The 26,559-nt window shown below is 45.7% G+C and overlaps 2 protein-coding genes across 3 annotated transcripts; one reads left to right on the top strand and one right to left on the bottom strand.

Moving 5' to 3' along the window:
* Positions 1–685: 685 nt before the first annotated feature.
* On the bottom strand, positions 686–23,189 carry APMAP (adipocyte plasma membrane associated protein). Its single transcript, XM_019544031.1, has 9 exons — positions 23,061–23,189; positions 18,734–18,850; positions 13,784–13,899; positions 11,563–11,655; positions 9,452–9,568; positions 6,945–7,119; positions 5,334–5,468; positions 2,639–2,831; positions 686–1,688 (listed from the first exon to the last, which is right to left on the bottom strand). Exons 1-9 carry the CDS (start codon positions 23,150–23,152, stop codon positions 1,479–1,481), a joined length of 1,248 nt encoding a protein of 415 aa, XP_019399576.1. The 5' UTR covers positions 23,153–23,189; the 3' UTR covers positions 686–1,478.
* An 85-nt stretch (positions 23,190–23,274) lies between these two features.
* Positions 23,275–25,532, top strand: LOC109316155. 2 transcript variants are annotated; one of them, XM_019544030.1, is made up of 2 exons: positions 23,275–23,860; positions 23,917–25,532. In XM_019544030.1, the coding sequence occupies exon 2, from the start codon at positions 23,939–23,941 to the stop codon at positions 25,364–25,366; it is 1,428 nt and encodes a 475-aa protein (XP_019399575.1). In that variant the 5' UTR covers positions 23,275–23,860; positions 23,917–23,938; the 3' UTR covers positions 25,367–25,532. The 2 variants fall into 2 exon arrangements, with proteins under 2 accessions (XP_019399575.1, XP_019399574.1); XM_019544029.1 differs by having other exon boundaries at positions 23,275–23,863; positions 23,920–25,532.
* The last annotated feature ends 1,027 nt before the right edge of the window (positions 25,533–26,559 follow it).

Below are 26,559 nucleotides of genomic sequence, written 5' to 3'. Positions count from 1 at the left end.
CCCTGCTGTTTCTGGGCTCTGGTCAACACAGTTGAGACCAGGGCCTCTTGCAGGTCGCCACCTACAGCCAGCTGCCAACCAGCCAGATCTCCTACTCATTCTATAAGCAACTGGCGTTGTCCTCCTCCCCAGTCAGTCCCTACTCCTGGGCTCTCCTCCAATACCTACCAGATGCAGCAGGCAGGACTAACTGAACAGGCTTGCCCAGCCCCAGGCCTCTTGGCACTTAAAGGGAAATAATTGAAATCTAGTCCCATCCGACTCTTCAGCCACGGATCTCAATGTGTTCACAAAAGATCAGTAACAGTATCCCCGTTACAAACATTGTCTTGGTTTCCACATGCAAGCATTTTTACCGCCAATTCACCCAGCAAGCCAGTGCCAGATTTGGGAGAGAAAGAAGCTAGATAACTCAAATCCCAGATCAGAATCTAGTCATTTGGGCCACATTGTCATCAATACATGTTCAGCATTATTTCCCTCCCATTCTCTTTACCACTTTAAGTTAAGAGGAACTTTCTAGGTCACACTGGAGTGAAAAGCAAAGACCATATGTGCCTGTAATGTTGACACTAACAGAACAATAAGCAACCAAACACACTGAACCATCCTCTGGCATTGGGAAATGCCTGGCACTTGATGGGTATCCTCACAGGCTAAATAGTAGTCATTTAAAAGCACTATCTAAAACCCACTAGAACCAGCCTTCTGTTTAATGCTGTATAAAATGTAACATTAAATCACCAGCAAATTACAACGCTACAGAGCGAGAGAGTTTGATTAGTAGACCATTATCAAAGAAAAATTACTGTACATCAATTAACAGTCAGGTACAGTTTCATATGTTCATTATATAGGCTGGAATTGAAAAACCCTGACTGGGCAAACAAGGTTTCTAGTTAGGCCCTGGTGGTTATTGCTGCTATCACAGAAGCAGGCATGACATGAGAACATGCATAACATTTTTTGAACCATGCCTATAGGGTAGGATTCAAAACTGGAAATAAAATTACATGCAAGCCAACCTCTTCAACTACAGCATTGCTTCATTTAAGGTAACTACCTATTTCCAGTGTTGTATTTTCAACTGAATGACAATGAAATTGTATTCAACTGGACAGAGGATGCCTACTTAAGACATGGAAGGGGAGCAGTGATAGTTTCCACTGAACAAGAGCATTCGATCATATCTGCTTACTCCTCTGCTCCCCACAGATGTTAATTTTATGCATGCCACTTTCAAGACAGAGTAGAGTAGAATAGACAAGCGGAGAGAAAGGGGACAATTATAGCAATGCATACGCATACATATATTTTTTTGTTATAGCATAGCGGCTGGGGATTTCCCTGTTGCACTTAATGGTGCTATGGCATATGTAAAGGGATCTACTCCCGCGGCTCTTCCTTGGACGACCATTTGCTTCCAGCTTTCCTTTCACAATCTTGGGATGTTTCAGGATATTATTTCATACCAGCAGTTAAACATGCTCAAGGTTAAGTCTGCAAATGAATGGAGATCGAAAGGAGCCCAAGTAGAGGTATCCATCGTGTTCATGTGCTTCGCTAACATAAGCCACCACCATCCCATTAGGATCATGAAAGCTTCTTTTGTAGGATCCTGTTTCTCCCAGTTCTATGACAAGGCTATACCTGGGCACAAACTTGATCACAGTGTCTTGACTTAGCAGCTGAAAGACAAGTGAGGAAAGAAAAAAAATGGAGGGAATAAGTCTCATGTTAAAAAGCTGCTTAACCATGAATATCACCATCTGGTATACCACTACCCCAAAGATCACACCAGAATGGCAAGCAAACCAGGTCTTTGGATTAGAGGTAAAAGTTGGCTGCATAGATTTGGCACATTAAGAGACCTGACTCAGCAACTTTAAAAACACTATTGACAAAAATGTATGCCAGGGCAGAGCCCTTAGTTTTTTCTCATTGTGACACTGATGCAGAAGGGACTAAAGACCTTACAGAATTTCATGCAGTGACTGAATGTTGGCCTTCAGCATCAAACAGCTGAGATTTGAGTGTGCTCCACCCTATGACGTTGCTCATTTACTTGTGACCTGGGCCCCAGACACTGATATTCTTCACACCAGAAAAAGCCTTTTTTTTTTAAGTTATAATGTAGCATAGCAACAGAGTCACTAAGCATGCATCTCCATTCTAATGTGTATTGCTAATCAAGATTTATTCTTTGTGAGACAACTGAACTTCTGAGCTATAACCATTTTTTCGGTTTGCTCAGCTGTCCAGGGACCAAGTATATAAGAAGTCATGTTTAATAAATTATGCTTTGCTCCTCCTCTTTTGTTTACCTTGTGTTAAAAAAGGCAATCAAATGCAAACACAGTATGACTGAGGCTGACAGGCAGATCCCACAAAAATAAAAGCATTTACAGATGAAAAGGGAAAACCAATTTCAACACATCCTGTTTTTCTTAAAGACTGTGCTCCTAACTACTGGTACAAGCCAGCCTTAGTTGTAACTAAAAAATGCAGAGGACGCCTCAAATTAATGACACATGGCTTGAAAGAGCACTTAGCTCTTTTTTAGCTCGAAAATACCAACACACCCAAGGTATTTTAAGTTACCTTTAAAAAAGTAAATGTTTGTCTTAACCAATTTTACCTTAAATATAATGCTTTTAATCCAGGGTTTTTCAGATAAGAAATCCATCATAGAAAATCCAGGGTTTGGTCGGATAGCTGACATGGCCACCCAGTATCCTCCAGAGCTGCTCCGGCGAATGTTATCTGGAAAGCCAGGCATGTTTTCTACAAACATATCTGCTCCACCTTTCATAAGCCCAGACACGTAATATCTGAAAGAGTCACAGTAGCAGAATCACATCACCTGCTTACTTTTGTATGGACATAAGACCAAATAATTGAAAAAACAAGGTCTGCTACAGAGGGATGCTGGACTCCACCAAAGTGGAGTACAGTAAGGGATGAACACATTCTTCTCTTTCTGAGGACATGTACAGACTTGTGTTTGAAGTGTTCGAAATCCTAGAGCATTTAAATCCTAACACTGTGCAGACTGAGTGTCATTACTCTAGAAAACATTATCTAATCTGTACAATAAGTAGATCAAAGTACAACTCAACCTACTTACACCTGTGACCCTGATCTGGTATGTCAAAGTATCTGAAGACCAAACATCCTGCTTGAGTTGAAATGCCAAGATTTCAGTCAACAAATACAGCTCTCACACCAGGTGCTCTGCCATTGGGACTGATCATTGACATAAAAAGATAAATCCACAGAAGCCAAAGGAGTTGTTTTATTTTAACTCATGCAATGGGACAGAATTTGCCCCACATTGTATGAACTGTGGGATTGACTAAATCAACCAAGCTGATCTATTAAAAGGCAAGAGACATGTATGATGCTACAGTTAGTCACACTGACCCTGTGTTCATGAAACTGGAAAAGTAGTGGTGAGCCACAGAATAATAAAATCATAAGACAATGACTTTGCTGATTAAATTCTGGCATAGCCCCTCTTAATTTTCATAAACCTTTCTTCTCAGATAGGGAAAAAGTAAATTCTACTGTCTAAATAAATACAGGCAGATGAGAAAGTATCGATTGTTATTTTACTTGCTTATGCAAATAAAACAGAATCACCTTGTGGTTAAATTGGCAGTCAGGATAGATGTTGTGAAAGCTACGAAAACTCTATCCAACAGTTTTTAAACTTTGCATTCCTTCTTTCCATTGGCATCTTGATACTTCTGACCTTGGTGCTCACTGCATTACAAATGCAATGCAAAAAAAGCCTTTCTGGTGCTTAACACCACATAAACACACAACAAAAACTGTCCTGTAGCAAGAACAAGGATATATCTTTGAGCGTGTCTTCACAGCATTCCCTAGTACCATGTTGAGGAAGTTATGAGACATGTTGTGCCCGCTACACCCTAAGTTAAAGTTGCTCAACCTCCAGCCTGCAGGCCAGATACAGTCTAGAGGCCCAGTGTCATCTGGCCTGCACGGCCCCTCATGGATCCTGAAATCTGGTGGTAAGGGAGCAGTGATACTCCTCCCCTGATACTGGATCTCTGAACCATCTCTGCTCCAGGCCCTGCATGTCAGTAGTGCCCAGGCCCAGTATGCAGGGCTGGACGGGGGTAGCATCAGGCCCCAGGACCTAACCCTGGTGTGAGCAGCTAGAAGGGTGCAGTTCTGGCCCCCTGGGACCCAATCCTGGCACAAGGGAGGTGGAAGGGGACAGTGCCAGCCCTCTCCCAGCATTCAGGGAGTGGGAAGTGAAGGGAAGGTGTTGGGCCCCAGGGCCCCACACCACTCACCTGGCCCAAGGGGCCGAAAGATTGAGAACCACTGCCCTAAATCATAGCATAGCCAGCTTACTGCAGTGCTAGGGACACATGCTAACAAATTGCAGAAAACTTAGACATAGATCTGGTACCAAAACAAGCCAGAAATATCACTTGAGAGACTGAGTCTCCCCCTTGCTACATACTTCCCGGAGTTGAGCCCTAACGTAGGTAGCCCACAGCAGCAGGCGCCCCTGATTAAACTGGGTTGAAACAGCTCAAGTTAATTGTCATGGTGCTGATTAATGATGCCAGAAGTTGTGGGCAAGGCCTCTGCACTAGTTAAATCCAATTAGGATATAAGCAAAGTTATCCATGGCAATCAAGGGACCTACGACAGAAGAGGTTCTTGCTAGTGTTAGTAATTTCCAACACAGGAAGCAGACCTAGACTAAAGTAGTGGGAAACAACCTTTTTGGCAGGCTGTCACCAATTAAGTCCTCTCCTGATGTGCCATTCAGATCCTCCAACCATCCGATCTGCTGCTCTGCTTTCTGCTCCCTGACTGCTCTCCTGCTCCAGTTTCTGCTCCTTGCCCTACCTGTTCCTGTGCTGCTTGCTCCATCCCTAGTCTGCTGCATGCAGAGAGGTTGTCTGTCCACGCTACTTCTGGCATGCATAGCACAGGTTGGCCAGCCCTGAACTAAGGCACTGTGCAATTGTATCAAGTTACTTATAAAAACCAAACTTCAGAAAAGGGGGTAGGTTTGGGCTCCGAGGTCATAGAAAGTGTTCAGTCCATTCGTAAGACATTTTAATTTAGGAAGACTCCTCATACCACAGTAATGGAAGTTATTTATATCTACACAGACAAATATGTAAGGCTGAAATCTGCCCTGATTACTCCTTGTGCTGCCCTGCCAAACTTAGCTGCTCATCATGGAAGCATTTGGCTCAAGATTTCCTTTCATTTTCAAACCCATCGGTTGAGTACAAAAGCACTGGGTCACAGTGTCCTGTACCATCCAGCATCATGCTCACCTCCTTATTCTAGCCAGTGTCAGCTCTGCCACCAACACAAAGTCTTCAGCCGGAGAGAGCTGTACTCCATTGGGAAACCTCAGGCCCACCATTAAGACTTTCACTTCTTTGGTCACAGTGTCATATTCGAACAAGCTAAGGACAAAACACAGCACGTGTAAGGTGAAGCAAAATGATTCACGTGCAAACATGTTGCCTTGCCAAGTAGTTCTGTTTTGTTCCTCCAGCTTTTTATACAAAGAACGGGAAAGTTAAACCTGTCAGGGCACATCTAAGATAATTTGTGGATTAAAAAGAGGGCTGAAGAAATAAAACCACCTGTCTGCCAAGCAAACCTCTGTGGGAAGAGTCATCTGAAATATGCCAATTCTTTTAATTTTCAAAGCATGAACTGGGTATGCTTTTGGAATATGCATAGAGACATAGGAGATAGAAAGATATAGGAGATATGAATATTACATGTAGAAGAAAGCAAGATTTTTTTCTATATTGCATATATAGGGAGCAAATGCTGGAAAGATAAGTCTGTATATTGTTAAAGCTGTCCCTGGCCCAGACAGGCTCATAGCCAGAGCATTCTGATACTCAGTTATATGACAAGGGTTTATTTTCCCCATGTCCAGGGAGGAAGGGAAGGGGGGGACACCACATAACTTGTCTTGGCATCTAGTAAATATGCTAAGTCCTTATATATCAAACAAAAGGTTTCAGACACCAGTAAGGTGTTCTTGCTATTCCTCTCAATTTGATTTCTCTACAGTAGTGGTTCTCAACCAGAGTGCTGTGGCACACCATGGTGCCTTGAGATCCTTTCAAGGGTGCCGAGGGGTGCCACGCAACGTTAACACAATCAGGTGTGCAAACCTGAGTCACATGATAAATCCAACGGCTGTGTCTACATGAGTGCAGATGTTTGCTTCCCCAGTGACAAGAAGCAGCAGCACACCTTGTTGCTTCTTGTCCCCAGGAAAGGCCTGTGCCACACAGCAGGTTACACCAAGTGGGGTAAGGCAGGCTGGAGCCAGCAACTGTGCTTGCCCCAGCAGCCTTACCTGGGGTCCTGGGGGCCAGCCACATCACTCCTGCAGCTGGGAGTCTGGCCAGCAGCCAAAGCATGGCTCCAACAGACCAGGCTCCAGTTTTTGGCAGTGCGCGCCACTGCCACATGCGCTGCCCCACATTTTTTTCTGTGCGGGGTCAAAACCACACCCCCGCACTGCAAAGCAGGAGCTCAGGGAACACCTGAATGCGCAGAGTGTGGCACCACACATGGGTCTGTGGTGCCATATAGCACACCGCCATGCTAGTCTGGACGATGCTAAGGATCTCAAAAAGGAATCTATAGTATTAAAAGTATTCTGACCAGCTGTAGTTTTTCCAAGTTTTCTTGGCCGGGGGATACAGGGGAGGTCACAGAAAAACCACCCAAAAAAAAAAAAAAAATCAATACCACCCATACCCCCCCGCCCCAAAATTGCTCTATTATTTTTTTTCCACAGTCAAAAAATGAGTAAGAAATAAAAGCTGACATTTTCCAAGGGATGCTTCAAATCTCAAAAGGTTGAACACCACTGCCCTACAGGAAATGGAGTGCTCTGGATAGATACTTGCCGTCCATCATCTCTTCCTTCCATAACCAGGAGAGGAAAATCCCTCCTTTGCCATTTACTGCTTGAGTCCGTGAAGTAGATCTTCCTCCCATCCCGAGTCAATGTCAGGTCATTCAAAAAGGACAATTTCTGACCTTCAATCGGTGTTTTAGTCGACAATAGCATTTGCACTTCACCTGATAACAAGAAAAAAAGGGAGTTATTCTATTTCTCTCTGTGTTTTTTTCCCCACTCTGCCTTTCTAGTAATTGAAATACTAATGTTTGAGTGTGTGGGTATAGTAATATGACCTGGTATGATTTCCATCCTCAAAACAGCAGCTTTATTTGTTATACTTTAGTTTGAATGAGTAAGATGTACGGTGTCAGCACTCAACAAACAATCCAGCAGTTCATTTCTGCAATGCGCACAGACACAGTAACGGTACATTAAGTTGACAATTGTGTTTGCTTTTAACAAGTTAGCTTTGTTTGGCTCCAAACGCATTTGAAGCAAAATTATTTATGAATTCAAGGAACCACATGCCAACCCTAAAGTTTCAGTCAAAAGAGTTTTCAACTCCCCTGAAAACCCTAAACTCAAAGAAATTAACTTTGAGAAATTAACTTTGAGGTGTTCAGAAAATTAATCTTTGGCTTATGAATGCACAGGATGATTTTAGTTGTGATTAACATTTTTGCAAGTGTAACAAAAGAAATACAAACCCTACTCTGAGAGAGAGAAAAAAAAAAGCTAAGTACAACCTTAAGTATGGAGTCACTGCTGACACTCATAATGTGTTCTTATTTATATAGATACATATTTATGTATATTTAAAATATTAAAATATCCTTCCTTAACCAGAGGAAGCAGGAAATCAGCCTTGGGTGTTTTTAACAGATGTTTTTCTCCCCTCCACCCATTAAGCATTTTGATTTTTTATTTTATTTTTTTTTTATTTTCATGAGCATTGAGTTTGAGACACAAAAAGCTCCCAACTTTCACAGCTCTTGGCAGGGGATGACATTGATATCCTAAACCCAAAACATTTTATTTTTAGTACACGTGCTATTTTGAGACACGTCATTTCCCCCTCTCCCCAGAGTGAAAAGAATTGTTCTTAGATGGAGACATTCCATGCAAATACACAGCCCAGAACAAAACTTGTGGGACAATTCTGAATCCATGAAAGTGAAGAAGGCACAATAATCAAAGGTCTAAACTATAGGTGAGGGGAACCACAAGGAAAACAAAATTTTGTACCTTGCAGTTCTTCAAGATGCAGGGGGAGGGGCAGAAAAAGCCTTCAAGTTGTGAAGAAAGACATTTCTGAAAGATTTTAAACACTCTGATTTGAAGGATAAGCTAAGGGTCAAATCCTGTAACTGGATCCAGGCAAGAAGGGCTACTGCTTCCAAAGAGGGCTACTACCCTACCAGCCTATGCTAGAAGGTTCAGGGATCTGGCTAAAAGGCTTTGCTAACGGTTAGGGTGTTTGATTCAAATCAGGAAAACCAGGTTCACTTCTCTGTTTGATCACAGATTCTGTGTGTCATTAAGCACATTCCTTAGGTCCATATACTCAGATGTACTCCGGCATTATCTTTTTCCATGGCAGCAAGCTTTTGAGGATCTGTGCCTTGGTTGCACTTTATCTTCAGGCCTTAGTTGTAAAAGTACAAACAGCAGCACTTAGTAACCTTGGTAGGAATAGGGCATGAGGACAAACACTATCCATCGTGAAATTCTAATATTATAAAAGCCTAAGTCTGTCTGCCTGTCTGTAACACTTTATTTGCACTCTGAGTGGCTGACAGAAAGAGCCAATCAGAGAGCTCCAAGCATGGGGGGAGCGCCACCACGATTCTGAAGCAGCATCGAGGCCCAGACAGAGGGTGGGGGAGCTGCTGGCCTCGGCTCCTCCACCCCGCTCCCTGCAAGAGGCAGAACAGCAACAGCATGGGGGGGGGGGTTAGGTGGCAGCACTCTATCCCAGCCTCCTCCCTCCCCACCCCCCAGCATTCTTGACAAGCAATTGGCTAGTACTTCAATACTGGACAACGGGAATCACAAGACAATTTTGATTGGAGAAATATAGAACACTTATGACCTACACCAGGGATTATCAAACTCAGCTGGCTTCCCCAGCCTGGATTCAGACAGCGCGAGCAGCAGCTTCAGAGGTTAATGCAGTTGTTGCTCACCCCCTACCACAAAAATGTGTCCCCAATGGGACACTGTATCCCAGATCCCAGATTTCTACATCTGGCCACAAGTGCTTTATTAAGTAAGCATCAGTAGCTATCCTTTTGCGGGTAGAAACCCAAAAGACACAAAGCAGTAATTATATCTAAGTTTTCCCAGAGCATTTTCATCCACAGATTTCAAAGTACTTGACAAAGGAGTTCAGTATCATCCCCATTGAGTCATGCAAAATCAAGTACAGAATTCAGGTTGCCCCCACTTACCTTTTTGCCTAACAAAGACAATTTACAGGGCTTTCCAAAAAAAGAAAATGAAAAAACCTACCTGTAACAGGATTGATTTCATATATTCCATAATATGCGTCTGCCACAAAAAGGGTATTATTTGGCCCCACTCTGATGCCAAGAGGTCTCCCGCAGTCGGGCTCATCTTCCCTCGTTCCTTTGGAAACAATTTTAGAGCTGTGTAACAGGCATACCATCTTCACAGAAAAGCATTTAGGGAAGACGGCAGTACAAGACAATATAGCCAGCTATTGAATGACACTGTTCCCTAGTGATTGACCCAACAAAAATATAATTATTCCACATAAGGCTAACTAATTTTTTTAATTATTATTTTAATTAAAACAAAGTTGTCATAGATTGCTAGAAAATATATCTGATTTTTCACTGGAACACCCTGTATTTCCAGAGAGTCCATTAGGATTATCCAAGCATACTGATCTTCAGGACAGTTTAAACACAATTAAATAGAAGTGGCCATATCTTCAGTGGCTGTAATCAGAAAATACATAATTAGAGGATCTCGCCCAAGTGCTATGATAAGTAGTATAAAAATGACTGGAACAAATTAAAAGGAATTCAGCATAGGGGCTGTAATTCCATATGCCACCTCATGCCCAATACTGCAAAATGACTCCTGTTTTTACATAAAATAAAGCTCTCCCCAGCACCAACCTGAACACAGTACAGAGAGGAAATTTTGTTCTGAACTTTCTTGACTTGGGGAGGGTTTAAACCCGGACTCAAAGCAGTGCTTGTAGGTTAGGCATTGAAAGTAAATACTTAATACATTTAGGTAACATGCCTAGCCCAATAAAGACAACAAAGAACTTTTAATATAAAAAATAAATAAATAAATCACACAATGGGCCCCTAACTAGGTCTATTTCATATTCGGAAAACTGAACTTTCAAGAAAAATTACCTGTGGACCAACTTCATCTTGCTTTTTATTTACACACGTAATGCCCATAGAGACTAACTGGTTCAGAGAGGTATGAGCTTTCATAAGTGAAAGCTTATTTCAAATGAGAAAGCATGTTCCTCAAGCAACAGGGAGGCAACACTACCTGATCTGTACACAGATTGCAGGATGGTGTACAGGGGACGACGTATACAGCATTCCCCCTGGGTCCACACAGTTGTTTAAACAGCTAGGTATAGCCTGGTTTTGTACTATATAGTGGCAGACTGGACTTACCATCATTGTCTAGGTGTTCCCCTATTTAGTATAAAAAGCACTGTAATGCCTTTTAATAAATCATATTTTAGGGACATGAACAACCACAAGGATGTTATATTACCCAAAACACTAAAAATAAGTGCATGATAAAAGCACAGCTTCAGCCCCAGTACTTCACAGGTGATCTGTGCTGTCACTGGCTACATCCACCACCACAGAAGTATAACAGAGCACATGTGTACAGCAACAGTCCTGTCAAGCAACACCCCATATACCAGGGGCAGCCAACTCATGACACATGTGCTACCCATGAAACATTCCATCTCTGTGTGTGACCTGCAGGGATGAAGGCAAGAAACAGTGGTAGATCAGGCAGGGAACAAAAAAGCAGAGCAGCCAATTGGGCAGTGGAAGGGGAACAGTGACACTTGGAGAGGGTGTGCATCTTAGCTCCTGGCACACCTGCCAAAAAAGTTGGCCTCCACTGCTATGTACCATGATGCCACTGCCTCAGTACTGTAAACAGGTCCCCACATCTCTAATTCTTAGCCAAAATTTTAGCTCTTAAAACAACTCTACTCACATTAGCAGCACCTAATGGCACCAAGAAAGATGATAAGTTGTGCATACACCAGCCTTGCTGCTAGCTTTGTTTTGAAGTCGAGTTTAATATATTGGTATTTCACTGGACTCCACAAAGCATACAGCAGTTACAATTTAGCATGTCAAACCAAGGAAATATTGAGCACCAAATGCTGTGTCTTTGTTTACCAGATGCATTGCTGTCTTCTGAAGTTCAGCTTCTGCAAATGGGCACTGTGCTTTCAAAACATATGAAGGAAGCACTTGCATGAGAGCACCAAGATCAAATGCAAGCTTTTTCTGCAATTTTGCATTGCAAAATTGAACCCAGGGATTTTCAAGGGCTTGACAAAAGCATACTGAGCTCAGGAAATATTATTTACTTACTGCAAGGACCATGGCCAAGTTGTGCTAATGTCTGTATCTCCCCATCTTCAATTTTTAAGATCTTTCCATCAGCTGTCCCAGTAAACAGCACATCTGCAAAAACAATGGATATAATTAGCAGGGTTGCAAAATATATAGGAGCTTTTCTGCAAGTGATAAATGCCAAATGGTGACACTGAGCACCAAGTCTGCAAACCCAAGCATTTAAAAAACAAATTCAGTTGAAGATAGCCATCTTCCCATTTATTCTTCTACCCTAACTGCAGAGGAAGGGACAGAGCAAATAACTGGACTTCTAAAAAGGAGAGGGATGGAGTATCAAGAGGGTATCTATCACCATCTAATGGCGTCTCACTTCAACAACCAGATTTCATCACAACTGAGACAGATAGGCCACCCTCATTCCTCTTTACAAGTCTCAACAAAAAGGGTAGAGCTGACAGCCTCTCTCGCTAGAGCAGATTCCTCCAGGCCTGAAGCACAGTGGGCTGGTTATATTCCTACTGCCTATGCTGTACCCATTCTGTGGAAAGATTGCTTCAGTTCTAAGGAGTGTTAATCCAGCTGGAGCTCCCCCAAGTCACTGTTGCTAAACAAACTTTTTTTGCCAAGTGATGTGAAAGCAATGGGACAAACTAGTTTTAATAAGAGGTTAAGAACTTAACCTCCTCTCTGAAAATTTCTATAGATCTAAAAGCAGCAAATGGAAGATGGTTGAGTTGCATGAAGTTATAAGTTGTCTGACCTGGATGCAAGTAGGAGAAACAAAACACCGAGAGAAACCACATAGAGAAACAAACCACCGAGAGCTGGTCTAGGCAGAAGGAAAAAAACAACAGCCTTATGCAACTCAACACTTCAACAGAAAAAGTCTGTAGTCAAGCAGCTATAGCAGATATTGGAAAATGAAGGAGTTTTGTTGTGAATTGCTGGGTGCTTCTTTAACAGGTTAAAGAAAGGTATGGATTTAAAATATCTAATTAGTTTATTAGGAAATACAGCAAGAAGTGAATGAAACATGTTGTTATTGAGCAATTCTTGTTTTAAAGGAGGCTCTGGAGAAACTGTCTAAGCTAGAATACCCCAGCTCCAGCACACTCTATTTGCTGTCAATGTTAAAATGTTCAAGGACAAATTTAAATACTAAAGCCCAAACTTTGCCCCCATCTGGACATATTGTAAGATCCATCTCTCCATAGAGGCATTCTCCCAGCAAATGGGCATGGTGCACATAGCTCCACTCAAGTCTAACCCTCCTGATAAGGAGCCACCATGCTGGTAAGGAACAATCATAAAGACACACAGGCACATACAGTAAAATAGGATTCTGTCCTAAATGGCTGCTTTTAAGCTGTGTAACTGACACTCAAGGTACTTACAGTACAAGTCTATTCTACATGTTGTATATATGCTTCATTGTTCATATGGCCTCTGAACAGGGGCAGCAGGTTGCATTCTGGCTGGGGATGGATGCAGCTTTATGAGAGTTACACTGGGCAAGTGTCAGTCACAAAATTATACCCACAACTCGTGGTTGTTAGACACAGGAAGAGGAGGAACAGCATCACCCTGACTTCCCAGAGTGCTCTAGCCACCAGGCCACAGATCAGGCATTATCCAAGCCCTATTCCAGCCCTCCCTTTGAAACCAATCCCTTGGACCACAAGGACAGGGTGAAAAGCCAGACAAGGAGGAAGAGAGCAAGTTCAGAGAGATGGATACTCTCTGGAAGGGATGGAACCCCAACTTCTAGCCTGGATCCTTGCTCCAATGTGGCAATCCCCCCCACTGCCCTCCACCCCTTTTATTCAGTAACTATTAAATGAAGAATGGTCAGCTTTCATGAGGATGGCTGGAGAAGGAACTGGGTAACATGTGACTTGTGGCCTTAGCCCTGTTCTGGGAAGTCAGAGAAATGTGGGTTTGAATCCTGCCTGCAAGAAGGGGGCCTAGACGATGACGCTGCTGCTTCTTGGGCAAGTGCCCTGATCATTAGGATACTTTGGACTAAAACATCAGAGGCCCCACAGTGCACAGCAAGTAGGATTACAAAGATTACAGAAGTGGCCAAAAAAACTAACTTCTGGGTTCATAAAGTGAAACTGGATTCTGCCCAGAGAAGCTTCCACAGTTTTGGGGAAGAGAGATCTATTTCTCAATTAGCCTCTTAATGAGAAAAATAAGTGTCACAATAAATTCCTATGGTTTCAACAGTGCTTACCACCAATATTAACAATGGATTCTGGTCCAATGATCTGATTCTCAAACAGCCTTTCTGCTTGTCGTAACTTAATATTTGGCTCCAGCACACCAGTCAGAAGGGGAGGTTCTTTGAAGCTGCAGAAACAAAACATACATCTCATGAGTTTCCCATAGAATATGTGAAAAGTGTAAAACACTCTTGAGCAACCAGTTGAGTAATTTTTCTACTATACTTGTTATCTCTGGAAACATGCCTTGTGCCTGGAAACCAGCAGTCACACCTGCCATCTAGTCAGCAAACTGCAATGTTGCCCAACTTACCACCCAACCACTCTCTGATGTTGGTAAGACAGTAGTTTGGTTTTTTTTCCTCCAAATGCGCTCCAGTTATGAGAGAGTACCAAAGATTTCCACATCAGCTCTGAATCACCGGGAACTCACTGAAGCATTCTCATTTCATCTTCCTTGTGAAACGTGCTAGACCAATGGTTTTCAACCTGTGGTCTGCAGACTCCTAGGGGTCCATGAAAAATGACTATGATCAATCAAAAGTATGTGAATACACACACTCACAATTCAAAGGGGTCCACAGCTCCACTCAAAATTTCCAAAGGGATCCACAAATGAAAAAAGGTTGAAGACCACTGTGCTAGACTAAATGTTCCAATGTCAGCACTGTAGAGTTATGGTTTTTTTCTTAAATTTGTGTGTGTTAATGTTTGTGCTGGCCCAATGATTTTTTCTAGCTTGACAGTTGCACGTTGGTCCTCAACAAGTTTACAGTCATTTTTAAATCAGGTCCAAACTTTGCAGCTACATAAAACTGGAAGAAAGTCTTTAAAAAGAAATAAACACCAAGTCCTTTCTAACTGCCATATAATGGGAAACCTGTGAGAGAATTAAATGTTGTGCCATTTTTTATGGGTATTTAAGTATGTAACATTTGATATCATGTTACAGCATGCATTAGTTCATTAGACAACCTGAAAGCACTGGAACAGAGAACTAGACTGAAGTCTCACACAAATACAGCACCATCCAAGTAAAAAATGTAACAATTTCATATGAGACTCAAACAAGCAAGAACTTACCTGAATAAACATCTGTGCTCACGTTGGCTAAACCACAGTGTGACCAAAACACTAATGTTAAGATTTAAGGTTCTAAGGCTGCTCACGGTAAAAATTCCCTTTTCATTTCAAAGAGAACAAGATCAGATCCTAAGTGCACCTTAATTTTTGCCCCTAAAACAGCCTTAATTACTGGGACAAATGCTCCAGCAAATGCAAGTTCAGTCTCTCAGGATTCACAGGTGAGGAGTGCACAACTAGATTCCTCAACCTGACCAATGTGTACAATGCAAATACATACCAAAAAGCTGCACACAGAACATGTAAAATTTCCATCATGTTCATTCATACATTCCATGCAACAGGCCTCCTTTGTGGCAAAAGTGTTCCTTGTGGAAATGTTGCTATCTCCCTGTAAATACCAGTCAGGTATGACATGCAGCCCTGACCCAGCAAACTCTTAACCATTTGACTACAGTGGAATCACTCGTGTGCCTGGTGTAAAGCATGCATATCCAACTGTGTTTGCAGGATCAAGGTCACCTTCACTAATCAGTTCATCTCAGCACAACAGCTACAGATAATTAACATGTTGAAATTTCTTGTGCGGGTGCACGGGGGTGAAACTGAAACTGCAGCAGCAGCCTGCTGAAACCCAATGCACAGATCTGCAGGCCCACAACCCCTCCAGGAAGAGCTGGGGAAATGATCAGAGAATTGGGGGAAGCAAACAGAGAGCTGGGGAATCGAACTGGGCAGTAGGCAGCTCCAAATTGGATTCCCCAGCTCCCTGATCGCTTCCCCCAGCTTTTCCCAGAGGGTGCGGGTCCCCGGATGATACAGATGACACCAAGCTGCCGATGCCAGCTGGGACCAGCACTGGGTGCAGCCCGTGGTAAGTGCTGGGAAGACTGGTGCTGGCCCCAACCAGCAGTGACAGCATGCTGTCTTCCCACACACAGATCCAAGGACCCACACCCCCTGGGAGGAGTCTAGCACAGCCACGCAGTCTTCCCAGGGGACGTGGGCCCCGGATCTCCATGCAGGATGACAGCAGGCTGCCACTGCCAGCTGGGGCCAGTGCCAGCACTGGGTTCTTCCCAGTGCTCAGCAAGGGCAGCGCCAGGCAGACTCGGGTGCTGGCGCTGGCCCCAGCCAGCAGTGGCAGCATGCTGTCATCCTGCATGGAGATCCGGGGGGCCCACACCCCCCAGGAAGAACCCAGCACAACCCCGCAGCCTTCCCAGGGAGCATGGGCCCCAGATCTGCACGCGGGATGACAGCAGGCTGCCAGTGCTGGCAAGTCATGAGTTTTGCTTTGAACAGTTTGAGGTGCAGTTTCCCCAAAACCCCTGCACCTATCTCCTTGAAACTTGACAGGCTTCATGCCCCCCAAAGGGGCTATCATCCCTGCAATTTTCATCCAAATCAGGCACGAATTGATAAAGTTATAGGCATTATAGGCAACGCCAGCTGGGGACTGCTTAATTAGTTAGAAAATCTAGTGCATGGAAACACCGATGCAATGCTCCACAATAAACAAATTTAAACTTTATAAACCTATTTAATTTAATAAGGACTAAACCCTGTGATGTGTGCAGGTGCCTATATAATCTAGATACAGTAGGAACCAGTGGTTTTCAACCTTTTAGACTCAACATTCCCCTCCAAAACTTTTCAAAACTTAGCAGTAGCCTATTTATAAACTAGGATAAGTATTTTGAATATTACTATTCATATAACTATAATCTTTATATTGTATGTTATTAATTGATTTGATAATTATATTTCATTCATGCCACTGCCACCACAGACAGGCAGAACTATACCAACAACTCCTGCAGAGCCAAGTCAAGAAGCAGCTGTGGCAGGTGCATGTGCTCTACCATGCTTCCACAATATGGAGGCACACAGACCAGTTCCACCCTATGGTGACACCAGCCTAGAGATAAATTCGACAGCTACTAGGTAGCACTGCACCATACACTGTTTTCAGGAGGCACGTCATTGCCAAACCAAGAACAGCTACAGCAGAAATGGTGTACCTGCCTGTAAAATGTAATGCAAGCATGTGCATCTTTCTGCTGCAGCTGCTTCTCAGGTCAGCTCCAGCATGCCTCAAGAAAACAGAGGCATAAAAGACGGTTTCATCCTGCTACAGCAGCAATACTTCTGGCTGGCTCCTGCAATACCCTGTTTGAGAACCACAGGTCTATACAACACTAACCTCTATGTGGAATCCAGGATGTTGCCTTGAAAATGCCAAACACTAACACCGTCTTATGGGCTTTGTACAATAGAAATTATTTTCATGTCTCATTTTCTAGGCAACCCATTTGCTGGGAAATTTGTGCAGTTTTCTTTGTACGAGTTGCTTAAAACACACTAATCAGGGCCTACAGAGATCTAATCAGATCTACATACAGAGATGGTCTTCGTATGAATTGGAGAACTAAAAATTTAGGAACTCATATGAATTTAGCAAGAAAATTTAAAAAAAAAAGATAGAAGGGCTACTGGTACATCTCACCTCCAGTGCTTTACTAGAATAAGAAATCCTTCAACTAGGGACCAAAACATCCGTAAGTTCCTTCATTATTTAGGCTGCCTGCCTTAAAAATAGCAATTTAAATAGTTTAAGACAACTTCATACACTGAAGGCACATCTACACATGTATTAATGTGCTGTTGCTATGGCACATTAATTTTAGTATCTCTAATATGGGGTACTATATAAAATGCACAGTAGCAAAGGCACATAGCCTTTTTGTGATGCTTAACATGCAGTAGACTAATTCTGCTGTGCATCAGCATGGTTTTCACTGCGACGCACTAATCTGCAGTAGAATCAGTCTACTACGCATTAAGCATCTCATGTAGCTGGTCCCTGAAAGGATCAATTCATCCAGCAGCAAAATGGAGCTGGATATGGAAGTTGGGTAAGGGCACACAGGCACATTAAACACTGACTTTGGGAGCAAAGACTAATTTATCTAGCTGTCAATGAAATGGTGAACTTAAACTGAGTGCAGTTACCCTAAGCTGGAGTTTGACTAGGACTCCACAGCAGAGTACATTTTAAAAACAGTGCTGTATTTCTGTACCAGTACTTCAGAAATCTGCATTTAAATATGTTTTACTGCTGCAAAACAAAGTGTGAAGTTTAGCATTAAATTCTGTATATTGGCAGAAATGTGTAATAGCTTATTACCAAGAGGCAATCAACGCTACCATGTCATGTTAACAGTCTGTGTGAATGCAAGAGTAATATTTATCATTTCCCTTTCACTACCCTGTTAAATATTTATCTAATCAAAACAAGGCCCCTTGCATTCATATATCTAAATGGTATATTTCTCACATCCTCCCAAAGGCTGGGCGCCCTAGGCAACACAGTGATTGGAAAAGGCAGTGTTTCACTTTCCCAGCATCCTTACACAAGTCACATCTTGTCAGGTTGCTGATTCACCAGGACATTTCCCACCCAACACGGAGCTCCTACACACTTGTTTGGGAACCCTAGAGAGAAGAGTCAGCCAGAACTACATTTGGTTGCCACACTGGAGACAAAGATATAAAGGCCTGAACTGCAAATCTTACTGACAACTTGGACATTAGAAGGTAGATATCTACAGTGGTGAAGAAAGCCAGTCTTACAACTCCTTCAAATGACGACCCAGACAAGCTGTGTAGACACAAAGTGATGTCAGATAACAGAGAAACAACAGATTCAGCAGGCAAAAAAGCAGCAGCAATTTCTGAAACTAGGATCCCCCCCGGTGTCCTCTTTCAAATTAGAATAACTTTCCAAAGTAAAATAAACCACGTTCACCATTTTAAAAGTGTGTACTAAACATTACTATTCAACATAATTCGTTTAAATATTAAGCACTGCTCACCTTAGAGGTTGAGGATCTATGGGACACTCCAGCAGAAGAATTGCTCCAAGCAAGGGAATAATTAGGGTCACAGCCAATGTCATGAAGGTCACACGAAATACCTTGCTGCTGTATGTACTGCAACAAACACACACACACACACACAAAAATTAGGATTACATTTAAAACACAACCTCAATATTTTAAGGCTTCTTCTTATTGCATAAAATTTTGTTTAAGAAAACAAAAACAAAACAAAATACAACACAAAATATTTTCTTACCATCCCTCCCCAGAAAGCTAAGCTTTGACTGACAGCTGGCATCAAACTGTGGAGGTAAAGATGTGCACACTGAGCAGAGTCACAGACACCGTGGCAATGGTGCACAGCCTGTGGGAGCCCACTGCCCATGGAGGATGCGACCCCCAGCCACTTGGAATGCCTTATTTCAGGGCTGTCCAACTTCTATCTGCTAATAGCTTGCCAAAGACTTCTTAGCTCTTGAATAAAAAGAGCACAAGCATAAAAATCCTTGGAAGTTAACCAGAACTCATTTGTTTTCAAAGATAATAGCCAAGGGGCTTCTCCACAAGGTCCAAAGAAAAAGTTCAGAGCTTCAAGTAACTTACACTGGACTCCCAGGATAGTACCTCTGATGTGGAAATGACAGGTCCCTCAAATCCAGAAATGAACTGATTTTGAAAATGCTCATGCTCTAGACAAAAAGAAAAATATACTTTTCCTTTTCTACAGGTCCACCCCGAATATCACCACCTCTCTCAATATGAATGTGTTTATTTATTACACACATACACTTTGACTGTAACAAAGTCCAAAATACAAGGAAAGGGCTTATAGAGGGAGAAAAAATACCTATAGATGTTTAGAACACCATGTCTTGAACTAGAAAGGCAGCTACTGAGGCTTTTAGTCATGGTCTAAAACAGTAATTGGCAAATACCCATTCTCTTTGCAGCATCAAAGCAGCCACTAAAAGCAGTGCCTGGTTATGGCATATACAAATCCCTGGACCCCTTCCAAGGTGCTGTCCTTTATGGGCCACCATTAAATAGGAGAGAAATATGCAGTGTACAAACGCCTCTATGATTACAAAACAGTTATACACAAACACACTGCTAATGCCAGTCCTCAGGGTAACCATTGAGATTAACTATGCTGTCTCTTCAACAGAGATCTGAAATAGAAGTAGCGTTGGTTGGCCCCCACTGGTATATGAGCACCCACAAGTCTCAGAGCATGTAACCCATCAAGTTTCTTTCATAGCAGTATAGTAAGCCTAATCCCCTGATAAACCAAAGATATTTATTGCTATTAATGTGAACAGCTGCCCCTGGCTAACCTATGAACGTACTGTACAGTGCCCAGTCAGTCAAAATGGTGGAGCACACAGCAAGGCGTTCCGGGATACTGGGTTATGCCAATGTGACAGCTATGTAGCCTACTCCTCATGGCAGTGTTGAACCATGCCAAATATATATCTACTGCCTAACACAAGGCTACTCCAAGATGGCAGCAGATAAGCCAACTGGTTTGCCTGGATGCTGCAAGAACTAGTCCTTCATTGTTCTTCAGCACGCGAGGTGCTATCCATGGTGACCAACCCCCTGGATGATAATTCCTTGGTACTCCTCTGTATTGCAGTTCACCCGAACCCCCAGGCTCCTGGGGCAATTCCTCCCCTCCAATGGCCTGGGCACTAGCATCAGCTCCTTTCTGCCCCTCAGTAATTTGGGATATTATGGTAGTGTCCTCAACACCAGCTGCACCATGTGCTCAATGGCATTACAGCAGCCATCTCTGATGATTAGAGGGCTACTTAAGTTGTGGTTAGACTTACCCATTTCCATGGTTTGGTCGCAGCAAAAAGCAAATTCTGCAGACATTATACAGATATGCTCTGGCAGCCTCACCCTGCAGGGCTGATTAGCAGGGAGGTCCCACAGAAAGGAGGGACAAAGGGGTGGCCATCATCTAAACTGCTGGCTGCCCTTTATGTGGCCCTACCCCACAGCACCAATTGGCAGAGAGGTGCTGGGGCAGGCAGAGGAAGGATGAGGGAGTAGTAGCTACCTTTGTTGTTGCCCTTCATGCCACTCCGTCAGCCAGCACTTTCCCTTCCCAGGCAGGCTGTGAGGCTGGGCTGCACTGCCAGCAAGGACTACTGGCTCCCACTGGGGAGCCAGCATCTTATTTTTATTAAGGTTTTTTTGTTGTGAAATCTGAGATTATCTGCAAAATCAGCAATTTGCACAAAATCTGCAATTTAAGCAGACCCCTACTGATGATACAAGCTGAACAGAATGGTTCAAGGAGTACCTGCCTTGTCTCCTTTGGGTACCAGTTGTCCTGCAGACATTACCACATGTAGCCCCCTCTCTTTCAATGCCAACTTCCCCAGGGCACCTAAACCAAACCCAGCCTCCTTACCCACAGTACTAGAACTGAAAGCCTGGCAAGAAAATGCAAGGCAGTGATATAAAGCTGCTGCCTTCTGACACTTTTCCCTCTGTAGATGCAGAGAGTGAAAAGACTCTGATGCAGAAAATAAATGCTCAGTGTCTTCTAAAACTACTATCTGAAAAATACTCCAAGCTAAGAACTGTAACCCATACTTCTTTGTGACACTAAAGACAGCCCAAAGAAAGAGAGGAGAGGGGGTTAGAGCTCAGTTGCCAAAACCTTAAATCTTATTTAAATCTTGCTTTCCAGAGTAAAGTTCATATACCTGGCCCCAGCTAAGCTTTCTGATTGGACAGAAGTACTGACAGAGCCAGAGAGGGTGCAAAGGTGACCTGAAACTTCACATCCACCTGCAGGACCTAGTAAGGCCTATATTTCCACTCCTCAAGCTGCAGCAGCTAAAGCAGGGGTAGGCAAAATGCAGCCTGTGAGCCGGATGCAGCCTGCCAGGCCATTCTATCTGGCCTGTGGGACCCCTAAAAATTTTAGAAGATTAACATTTACCTCCCCCGGCTGCCTGTCATGTGGCTCTTGATGGCTTGCCGAAACTCAGTAAGCAGCCCTCCACCCAAAATAATTGCTTGCCCCTGAGCTAAAGGCACTACGGCCAATCACCTGCTAGGACCTTAATTTAGAAAGAACAGAAAGGACACAAGCAACTCTGGATACCAGAGAATAGACAGTAACTAAGTGATGAGCAAGAAGGCATCCTCACAGGATTAGACTGCCAGAACTGCTCACCTGGAGGACAAAAATCTCCAGCAAGAAGCACAGCAAGACACTGCTTATCTTGGTTGAAAAGGAAGAGACACCCAGCAGCACAGAAGACAGATCAGGGGAAAGAGGTGGCTGCAAAGGTCTGCTACGACTTGCCTTAGCTACATCACGCAGCAGTGGGTAAAGTGCTGAACACAGTCAAAAAAGAGAGAGAACACTGAAGGCATTGCAGCGTCACTCCTTTTAACTCCCAGGTCCATATTAGGTAACGACACACTTACATGCTTCAGGACGAAGTGGCAATCAGGGCTCCTGGACAGAAGTGATATCTTTTATTAGACCAACAAGATATTTGCAAAAAAAATTCTTTAATTACAAGAACGGGCGACTGATGCCTCCCGAGTCTGGGGGGAGCACCAGATGGCCGATGAGGGGGGTGTCCCCCAGCCGCCAATCGCCAAGCCAATGGCAAAATCAGAAGTGCACTTCCAGCAGCACTTCCGGTTTCATGGCTGGAGCTTCCAAGGGGCGCACAACCCACCTCAGGGGGTGCACATGCACCTGCATCCACCCCCTACTCATCGCCAATGATTGCAAGCTTTCGGGCACAAGCACCCTTCATCAGGCATTGGAGAAAAGACTGTAAAAGTTCTCCTGAGTAGAAGTGAAAGCTCATATTTCATAGGATTTCACATAGGAGTCAACAGATGGAAAAGTCCTAATTTAGCCCCATGATCACCTTGTGGGATAAAGGAGGACAAAGGAACAGGTGGCAACACTGTAACAACTGTCACCCTCCCTCCTGGGGAGCAGGACACAGGCACAACATTTCCAGGCTATTCAAAAACGCCAGTGTTGGAGAGAGCTGTTGCAGGGGAGAGGGGGAGCTTCGCACTTTTGCTTGTACACAAACACCCCCCGAGATGAGATGCACCTTGCTTTTCAAAGAAAGAAGAGGTCTAGTCAGGACGCTGGAGCAGGAAGTAACGAGGGACAGGCACGAGGGAGCCTGGCAGGTCCAGCGGGCCCTTTGTGCCCCCCTCCCCAGGCTGCCGCTGCAGAAGTGGCCGTGACCGTATTTCCCTGCTCCTCACACACCCGCAATTCCCAAGCGGAGGCGGCAGCAGGAGGCCGGGGCCCACCACCCACCTGCCATCCTTGGCGGCCTGGGCCGCGCTGTCCTCGGTGACGACCTGCGGGCGGAGCGGGCGGCGCTGCCGCAGCCCCTCGGCCTCATTCATGCTGCTGCTCGCAGCGCCCGGGACGCCCCGCCCACAGGCCACGCCCCTCCGAACGCGCCCGGCTCGCAGAGATGACGATGAACAGCTTTGGACGCGGGGTGATGATGCGATGCCCGTTCTCCAGCGACCGGGTCCGGCGCGGAGTGCAGGGCGCTTCTCACTGCCCGCCCCGGCCCTGGGCGCTGCCTGCGCGGACACACTTTCCAACCCGGTGCAGCTTGAAGCGCGTTCCGCAGCCTGCTTAAAGTGACAGCGTTGCGGGGCGGGCGCCGGGTGGTGACACTGGGCAGGCGGCAGGGAGAACTGCGGCCCGCTGGGTGAGCCGGCCCGGGCTCCGCCTGGGTCCCCCCGCGGCTGGGGGCCTGTGCAGGCCTGGGCCAGGCACACCAGGCCCCTGCACCGTGGCTGATGCCTCCATCGCTGTGGGAAGTCAGCTGCTGACCACCGCCCTTCTTGCGGGGGGGGACTCCGAGGCCTTCCGTGCACCAAGAGTCACAGGGACAATGTGGTCAGGACCCCCCCGGCCCCGATCCAGCAGCCCCTGCAGTGAGATAGAGGGCTGTGCCCAGCCATGGCTGTTGAAGGACAGTGGGCATTCAGCAGGTGACGTTTGCTGGTAATGTCCTGGTAATTTGAGCCCGTAGTCCAGAGGGAGCCGTGGCCTCACACAGCTGCTGGTAGAGGAGCAGGTACGCCTCTTAGTGAGTACCCCACTACTTCCAGCCCTCCGTGCTTCCTGGCCTGCTGTCGTCTTGCTGTGCGTTCGTGCCTTCCTGCACCAGCACCATGGCTCCTCACTTCCCACACACAAGCAGGGAGACACAAGAGCTGCGTCGGGTCCTGCTGATTGCCCTGCGTGACTCTCGCCGTAGGATACGGTACATCACACATGGGCTGCTGACCCTGACACGGCAGCGGGAAGCCCTGGAACGTGTCCTTTTGCCAACACGTACCGAGCCATGTGTCCTGCCTCTGCACCCCTGCCCCCCGAGCATCCATGACTGTGTGTCCAGATTCCTCCTGGAGGATGATGATGAGGCCCTGCTAGATGCCATGAATGCCGGGGTGCTCTGGGACCACCTCCACACTGTTGAGCGCAAGGTCTGGGCACACCCCAGCAGCACTGACTGGTGGGAGCGGGTTGTCCTTGGCACCTGGGATGACGAACTGTGGCTCCAGACCTTCCGCATGCGACGGGACACCTTCATGGACATTGCCGCCCAAGTGGCCCCCCACATTGCACGCCAGGACATTGTCATGCGGCCAACCCTCAGTCCAGAGAAGCGGGTGGCCATTGCTGTATTGAAGCTGGCTACTCCTGGCAGTCTCCGCTACATTGCCAACCAGTTCGGTGTCGGCAGGTCCACAGCTGGAGAGGCTGTCCGGGAGGTTTGCCTGGTCATCCAGGATGTCCTGGCGAATCGCTTCATCCGCCTCATCAACCCACAGGAAGTGGTAGCTGGCTTCCGATGCATTGGCTTCCCCAACTGTGTAGGGGCCATGGACAGTACCCACATCCCAATTGTCTGCCCACCCCAGGGTGGCCAGGCATTCATCAACCGCAAGGGCTACTACTCCGTCATCCTGCAAGGCGTTGTTGACCATCGAGGCCGTTTCACCCACATCTATGCTGGCTGGGCAGGCAGTGCCCATGATGCCCGTGTCTTCCGAAACTCCCCTCTCCCCAGCCTGATGGAGAGCGGGCGCTATGCCTCCGGGCTCCCTGATTGTGTCATTGGCGATGTTGTCATCCCCCCCCTCATCATCGGTAACCCAGCTTACCCCTTCCTGCCCTGGCTGATGAAGCCTTACGAGGGCCAGCTGGACCGTCGGAAGGAGCATTTCAACCAATGCCTGAGCAGGTGTCGTATGGCGGTCGAGTCCGCTTTTTGCCGCCTCAAGGCACGTTGGCGGGCTCTTAGCGCACGCCTCGAGGTGGACAAGGAGAACCTGCCACGACTCATCAGTGCTGCCTGTGTCCTACACAACATCTGTGAGACCAGAGGGGAGGTATTCCTGGAATCCTGGGCAGAGGAGGCACAGCGCACTGACCGGGCATGTCAGCGTGAGCGCACACGGCGCAGGGATACGGATGAGGGCGAGCCCTCCGCTGCTGTTGGGGGCTCTGGCACTGCACAACAGCAGGCTGGCCCTATCCGGGAAGCCCTGGCTGACTACCTAGTCACCCTCGCAGACCGGGGAGCCGAGGAGTAGGGGCAGCATGCTCTTTCTGCCCATTTATTCGCAAGGGGCTGTGCTTCATCCCCTGGTCCACGAAGCAGGATTTGCTGGAATGGGGTATGATGATGACACAAACCTTGTTTTATGCTTTTGTATTTGTAAAAAATGTGTTATTAATAAAGAGAACCTGCAGAACATGTTCCCTCCCTCTTCCCAGTTCGCACCAACCAGGGGAAACTTTGAAGGGTGCATGGGGGGTGGGATGGGGTAGAGGGGGAATGGCCATGACAGGACAGATTAGGACAGGGGTGGGAGATGGTTAGAGAGGGGTGCAGTGGGGTGGGGGTCTCTTGCATAAGGTCAGAACTGAGGGAGAAGAGAGATGGCACAAAATACAGAGCCTCTCACCAGGGACATGGCACCCTCTCCTGGTTCTCCTTCAAAGGACCCTCTGCCCAAGTGCCCACGACCCAGTCTCCCTTTTCAAGTGCTGGCAGCCTGGCTGTCAAGTGGGTTGGGCCCCCTTCCTCCCCACTAACCTTGACTCACTCCTGCAGCACTTTGGGGCTAATCTGAAAGCAATTTGGGGACCTGCACCTTTGGGCCAAATGCCTGTAGCAGGAATAGTGGGTAGAGCTATGAAGGTCACTGTCATTCCCAATGGTCCTGGCTTTTGCCTCAGGGGAGTGTCTTTAGGGCATGGGTCAGTAAGTTGTGGAGGATTGGATGTCTGCCAACCTTACTATTCCTGTGTGGCGGGGCTACTTGTTTCCCATGGGACAGGGCACTGGTGCCACTCAGGGGGACATATGTAGCTGCAAATCAGTTCAGGATCATGTAGCTCAATTCCTTCTTCCAGCAAAGCAACTCACTAAGCTCTTCTGTGGTACAGTTTGCCTCATCCAAATTGTGTTTGGCTATCTGGAGCCCCTGCTCCTGCACCATGGTAGCCTGCTTCTGAGCCTGGACCAGCCTATCCATTTCCCTCCTCTCATGCTTAGCTCACAGCTGATGCCAGGAGTCTGTGGTGCACACCCAGAGGTCACAATGAGACCGGAGACTAGCATTTTTAGTTTACAGCCTTCATGACATTTCTGAGATGCTTCATGAATTCAGCAGATATTTGCCAGGCTGGCCTTGAGGTACCATCCAGTCCACTGAGCCAGCCTCCCATGCACAGATGCAGCATCTGCAGTCAGGAGGCACAGAGGCTTTGTGTAAGTTTG

Source organism: Crocodylus porosus, unplaced genomic scaffold, assembly GCF_001723895.1.
Source record: "Crocodylus porosus isolate Cpor-Errol unplaced genomic scaffold, CroPor_comp1, whole genome shotgun sequence".
NCBI classification, from domain to species: domain Eukaryota; kingdom Metazoa; phylum Chordata; order Crocodylia; family Crocodylidae; genus Crocodylus; species Crocodylus porosus.
This window is presented reverse-complemented; position numbering and strand designations above follow the sequence as displayed.